The sequence below is a fragment of the Gekko japonicus genome, unplaced genomic scaffold (assembly GCF_001447785.1).
Source record: "Gekko japonicus isolate JY-2015 unplaced genomic scaffold, Gekko_japonicus_V1.1 scaffold5051, whole genome shotgun sequence".
NCBI lineage: Eukaryota > Metazoa > Chordata > Lepidosauria > Squamata > Gekkonidae > Gekko > Gekko japonicus.
Genome location: NW_015168817.1, coordinates 21,096 through 27,799, shown reverse-complemented (window position 1 = coordinate 27,799; position 6,704 = coordinate 21,096). Strand labels below are relative to the sequence as shown.

The following is a 6,704-nucleotide window of genomic DNA, read 5'->3' as shown; positions in this document are numbered from 1 at the left end:
ATCACCGCTGGAGCCCTCGCTATTTAATAAAGCTGGCCGTCGATTTGGGATTACTGCCCATCTTGGGGATTTATATATAGGATAATAGAGCACCTTAAATATTGTTATGAATCTTATTGTGGATGTGTAATATTGTAATATGGAGCTGCGGTGGCTCAAATGGTGAAGACGCTGAACTGCAGGCTGTGGAAGGTCGGTAGTTCAGCAGTTCGAGACCCGGGTGTGCCGCATGATGGAGTGAGTTCCTGTCTCAAGTTCCAACTCCTGCCAACCTAGCAGTTCGAAAGCAAGAAAATGCAAGTAGATAAATAGGGACCACTTCGGTGGGAAGGTAACAGCGTTCCGTGCGCCTTGGTGTTTAGTCATGCCGGCCACATGACCACGGAAACGTCTTCGGACAGCGCTGGCTCTTTGGCTTTGAAACGGAGATGAGCACCGCAACCCTAGAGTCGGACTCGACTGGCTTTCGAGCAAGGGGAACCTTTACCTTTAATATTGTTTTATTGTATTTTATCTATTTAACCTGGCATTAGCCGCTTGTTAGCCGCCCTGAGCCGCTTGGAAGGGCGGGATATAAATCTCAAATAAATAAATAAATAAATAAAAAAGATGACTGCTTATGGGCAATTAAATGCATCCTTCTCGGCCCACTTCACCCCACCCTGGGTGGCCAATGCATCCTCTTCCGTCACCTCAGAGGACATATTGGCCACCAGGGGTGAGGTGAGAAAGATGCGTCCTGCAACCCAAAACAGTGTTCAATTGCCCAGAAGCAGCCACCAAGCATGCTGAGACCAGGGATGCCAGCCTTCAGGTGGGATCGGAGGACGCCCGAAATTACAGCTCATCTCCGGACGACAGAGATCAATTCTGCTGGAGTAAACAGATGCTTTGGATGTCCTACACCCCATCCCCTGCTGGTGGTCAAGGGGCGACTGGCAACCCTAGCTGAGACACAGATGAACAGTCAGCGTAACTTGCGAGCAGGCTGCAAACTGAATTGTCAGGTGATCGAACATACTTGCTTGGATATCCTGTTTAAATCCCAGAGGTTCCTAGTGTGGGTGAAGATTCCAGCTGCAGTATCTTCGCCTTAAGAGGGATAAAGCTCTGATACAGCCTTGCCGTTTTAGCAGGACTGTGCATTATTGGAATGTGTTTTGGTGTTCTTTTTCATTCCTCTGACGGCGCTTTCCCCAGATGAACAGGATCATCCTGAGCCTCACCGGATGAGACGAAAGCACCTCTCTTGCCTCCGGGGAGAAAGCGAAGAGAGAGACAAAGGCCCTATCATCGAGAGCTTTGCGACAAATTTCTCGAACATCTACGAGTCAGGTACATTGAATATCTGATTAATATTTTAGTATGTGGGGAGAGGAGACGTACAGACTCCAGATTTGTTTGTACAGCTTGTGAATCTCCGTCAGTTTTCTTCCAGGCTTTTAAATTCAAAATGTGGAAGAGCGATGCACTTATTCAGTCTGCTCGTCACGGTTGCCCACTCTGGCCTGGGACATTTTTGGAGATTTTGGAGGTGGAAGCTGGGGGATGTGGGGTTTGAGGAGGGGAGGGGACCTCAGTGAGGTACGATGCCATAAAGCCCACCTTCCAAAGCAGCCATTTTCTCCGGGGGAAGTGATCCCTGTCACTTGGAGACCACTTGTAATTCCAGGAGATTTGCCACCTGGAGACTGACACCCAATGTTCCCTCTAAGCTGTGGAATCTGGTGAGCAAAAATTCTACTTTGTGAGCCACTACTGGCATTAAAGTTTTGAGTGAGCGATTTGGCTACGGCATCAGTTAGCTTGCTCCGGAGCCCTCCTTCCTGAGCTAGGACAAAAATGTGTGAGCCGGAGTCTAAAAAACTGTGCGCTAGCTCACACTGACTTAGCTTAGAGGGAACGCTACTGCTCGTTGCTGATTCTGGTAACATCTGAAGCAGGCCATAGCCTTCAGAAGAGAGAAGAGACATTTTTTTTTTCCTTTCAGTGGAGACATTCGGCACATTTCCTCTCTCTATATTGTTCCCTGTGTGTATGTCAGCTGGTGCTTCCTGGCTCCATAAGCAAGGGTGGTCCCTTCAAGGAGAACATTTCTCAACGGCAGTGATAGATTTGTGGACTTCTTGGCTCACGTAGACTCTCCAGGCCTGCTCACTTATGATTTCGGGAGCCTATTAGTGTCTCTTCAGGGTCTTAGATAAAGAAAGGTCTTTCCTGTCAGTGTTCACAACTTTTTAACTGAATTCACCATAAATTGAACCTGAGCCCTTCTGCGTGAAAAACATGCATTTTGTCAGGGATCCTGAGGTCCCTTCTGGAGATGGCCTCTGGCAATGGGGCCCAGGCTTTTGTTCCAAGCTTCCTTTTGATAGGGTTGTCAGGTTCTTACTTTGATTTTTTTTTGGGGGGGGCTCCTCTCTCCCTCCTGGTGACCATAGAGTTTTTTCTCAAATTCTAGAGCGTCCCCCCCCCACAAAGTGCCCTGCATGACGTCACCTCCAGGTGACGTCATCGTGCCGGGCATGTCAGTGCCGATGGGGCTGCTCGGGGGTGGGGCTTCTCCACCGACCAGCTGGACAGCGGTAGATTGGGGCCCCCCAAAAGCGGGGAAACCACACCCTTATCGGGGTGTGTGTGTGTGTGTGGCAACACTACCTCTGGAGCCCTAGATTTCACAAAATACTATACAGTGTTTCCTTTGGGTTTTCTTCCCCCTGCCCCCCAGAGTTGCTTCCTGCCAGGAACGGTGAGAAATTCACAGAACATTTCCTTCACGAAGTAGTGGATATTCTCCTGAGCTACATCAAGAAAACATACGACGGGAAGAGTAAAGTGCTGGACTTCCATCACCCTCACCAGCTTTTGGAAGGCTTAGAAGGCTTCAGTGTGGAGGTCTCTGATCAGCCGCAGCCTTTGGAGCAAATACTCGTTGACTGCAGGGATACCTTAAAATACGGCGTTAAGACAGGTAACCAATGGGCAGAACACTGTGGGCATAGCATTGCTATGGGGGAATGTAACTCTGTTCAGTGTCCTGATAACCTCACATAAGAATCCCGTGGTTTCCAAGCTTTCTGCTTTCTGAAATAGACGCATGACCAGTCCACAAATTCCCTCAGCCATTGATTCAGTTTGCATGGTGGAGAAGCAGATAACGATGCTACTTCTCCATCATTGTACATGATACGATGGAGTTTTGTGGCACCAGTCCACAAATTCCCTCAGCCATTGATTCAGGTTGCATGGTGGAGAAGCAGATAACTACGCTACTTCTCCATCATTGTACATGACACAGTGGAGTTTTAAGGACTAAGGATGGAGCTGCGGTGGCTCAAGTGGTTAAGACGCTGAACTGCAGGCTGTGGAAGGTCGGTCGTTCAGCAGTTCGAGACCCGGGTGTGCCGCATGACGGGGCGAGCTCCCGTCTGTAGTTCCAGCTCCTGCCAACCTAGCAGTTCGAAAGCAAGAAATTGCAAGTAGATAAACAGGTACCACTTCGGTGGGAAGGTAACAGCGTTCCGTGCGCCTCGGTGTTTAGTCATGCCGGCCACATGACCACGGAAACGTCTTCGGACAGCGCTGGCACTTTGGCTTTGAAACGGAGATGAGCACCGCAACCCTAGAGTCGGATTCGACTGGCTTTCGAGCAAGGGAACCTTTACCTTTACCTTTTTAAGGACTAAGGCTTGGATCCCCTACATTACCTTCGGGTGTATAATGTAGTCTTTCTTTGTGGAGTGTGTTCCTCCAGCAGTACGTAGGGTTACCGGGTCCAAAGTGGGAAGCTCCTGGAGATCTGAGGGTGGAGCCTGGGGAGGACAGGGAGCTCAGCGGGGTACAAGGCCATAGAGTCCTCCCTCCAGAGCATCCATGTTCTCCAGAGGAACTGATCTCTGTAGTCTTGAAATGAGCTGTAATTCCAGGGGATCTTGGGGCCTGACCCCCTGACTTACCGCCAAGCCCCCCCAACTTCCCATCCAGCCCCCAGGCACTCATTTGGGGGGGGGGTGCAGGAGTGTGTGCAGGGTGCCCCCTGACATATCTAAAGGCCCCCCGAATTTAAAAAATCCTGGCTACGAACCTGCTCAAAGTTACAGTGACTGACACGTGGTGGCCCCACGAGGACAAGAAAGAGCAGCAACGACTGTGTCTTTGAAGTCTGTTACATGATGAAGTGGTCCATCATGGGAAGAAACGGCCAATATGGAAAGCTGATGAAGGGCCAGGCCCTTCATCTCAACATCTAGTTCACTAGGAGGATGGAATGTTTTCTGTGGAGGAGCATTCATTCATGTAACCGTCTGTCTCCATTCTGAAAGGCTGCAGCCCAGGTATGGGTTTATTAACTCGGTGAGAATTAGGCTATAGGCAAAAGGGCCGCTGAGATGACTTATGTAGTCAATCCCCTTCACTCCCTCCTTCCCTCGTACAAATCTAATGTGGATCTGTAACACAACTTGGGTTGCCAGCTCTGGGTGGGGAAATACCTGGAGATTGGGGGGTGGAGCCTAAGGAGGGCGGGGTTTGGGGAGGGGAGGGACCTCATTGGTGTACAATGCCACAGAGTCCACCCTCCAAAGCAGCCATTTTCTCCAGGGGAACTGATTCCTGCCATCTGGAGGTCGATCGTAATAGTGGGAGATCTCCAGGCCCCACCTGAAGGTTGGCAACACAACCGATCTACCTCTGACACACACACACACACACACCCATTTCCTTCTCAGTAGTTCAGTTACATGCTGTAATTGTCCTTTTCTCTGCAAAGAAGGAGGGGGCTGGTAAGTGGAAATGCTACTGGAGCAAGCTCAGCTTAGAGGCCCCTGCATGGTGGTGACCAGGAGTCATTTCCTGCAGGAGCACACAGGAGCGGAGCTCTGGCAGTAAAGAGCCCAGGGGGCGGGCACATGCAACAAGCCCCGCCCCCTGCTCTCAGCAGTCCTCAGTCAGAGCAAGAAGCAGCCAGGTAAGCTGCAGAGCCCCCCCCCCAGTCCCCCGGTCGAAAACAGTCCAGTGGCACCTTCATGTTTTATTCATGTAGGAGCTCTCCCTCCTCTGTGAGGACAGATCTGCACATTCCCTCCCCCCAATAGCTAACAATCCAAAACAGTCCAGTGGAGCCTGAGCGGTGGGTGTTGTCTTCTAACACACTTCTGGTGATACCAGGGTGTGTGGCATATGCAAATGAGTATGCTAATGTGTTATGCTAATGAGTGTCCACACCTCTTTTCCTACGAAATGGCCCCTGTGACAGCAAGGCCCACTGCCACCGACCTGCCAGCCCCTCCTGCTGCCCACCTGCCTGTTCTCCCCCTGCCGATTGCCTGAAAGCATCCTGCCACCCGTGCCCCCAGCCATACGCACTGCCCCTCATCATGGAAAGGGCCCGTGGGTGCTCCAGGCAGTTGTGCGCATGAGCTGTGAGAGGCCCATTGTGAGTTGGTGGGGAAAGGATGCACAGGCACATGGGTCTATGGTTTGGAAGGGGGGCACGAATGGGGGCCCCCGGTAGTGGGAAGGGAAGGGGCACACATAGGTCTGTGGCTGGGAAGGGGGGCACGAATGGGGGGGCCTGGTGGTGGGCAGAGGAGAGGGACACTTGGGTACTCTCTGCTCGGGGGCCCCCCACCCACAATCTGGAACTGGCCCTGGTGACAACAAATGGGCACTGGTTGACCCACCTCCTCCAATGCAAACTGGCAGGAGGGCAGGAGGACGCAGTTGGTGAGCTGAGACCAATCATCGTTGCCACGGAAGGGTCCAGGCCAAGTTGCCTCTGTGGTGCCCCTGGGGCTTCACCCGCCTTGTTCCTGGCCACCAGTGGCCCTCTACGGTAGCAGCCCACCAGGAAATGGCCCTATAAGTTAAATGGCCAGTCCGTCAATGTTAAAAAGCCTTGGAAAACAGACTTGGGCCAATAATGAGTTAAACTAGCGATCTCCCCTTTTCATTGGGCCTTGGCTTTTGTTCTTGATCGTGTTGAACGGCATATGTGCAAACAACGTCTACACCCCTGGACTAAATCGTGAATTCCCTCTGCCCCTTTCCTTGCCGAGTGGTACTTTTTAGTTGTCCAAACTGTTGAGCGCTGATGCGTTTGTTGATCATCAACAACAACAACAAAAAGAAATGCTTCCCAAATTGATCTGTAAAGGAGGGTTTTTAAACATTCTTTTAAAAGGACATCCTCGATATTTCAACCAGCTCTCTAGTGGCCTTGACGTTATTGGACTGGCTGGGGAATGGCTGACAGCGACGGCAAATACCAACATGTATGTATTTTGAATCTTTTTTAAAAAATAAAATAAAATATTGTTTCCATTAATAACAACAAGCCAAACTACATTTTCATTAATTTTAAAGAGAGCCAGTCTGGTGTCGTGGTTAGGAGCGCAAGTGGACTCTACTCTTGGAGAACCGGGTTTGCTTCCTCCACATGCAGCTTGGGTCAACCACAAGTTCTTTCAGAGCTGTTCTCTAAAGAGCAGTTTGTGTCAAGAGCTCTCTCAGCCCCCACCTACCTCACAGGGTATCTGTTGTGGGGAGGGGAGGGGAAGGGAAAGGAGTTTGTAAGCCGCTCTGAGACTCTGAGTGAAGGGAGGGGTATAAATCCAATCTCTTCTTCTCCTCCTCCTTCTTCATCATCAGTCTCTTGTAGACAGATGGTGTGAGGGTTGCCACTAGTCCTCAGGTGGGGGCAGGGG

General features: G+C 50.8%; 1 protein-coding gene across 1 annotated transcript in view; it reads left to right on the top strand.

Annotated features, from left to right (window-relative positions):
• Positions 1–609: 609 nt before the first annotated feature.
• The window catches only part of LOC107114285 (glutamate decarboxylase 1-like), a gene marked incomplete at its 3' end in the record, with an annotated part of 15,881 nt that continues 9,786 nt past the window's right edge, over positions 610–6,704 (top strand). Inside the window, exons 1-4 of the mRNA XM_015415732.1 lie at positions 610–718; positions 1,201–1,335; positions 2,729–2,971; positions 6,182–6,272. Coding sequence (XP_015271218.1) covers positions 610–718; positions 1,201–1,335; positions 2,729–2,971; positions 6,182–6,272 — 578 coding nt within the window. The remainder of the gene's footprint in view (positions 719–1,200; positions 1,336–2,728; positions 2,972–6,181; positions 6,273–6,704) is intronic.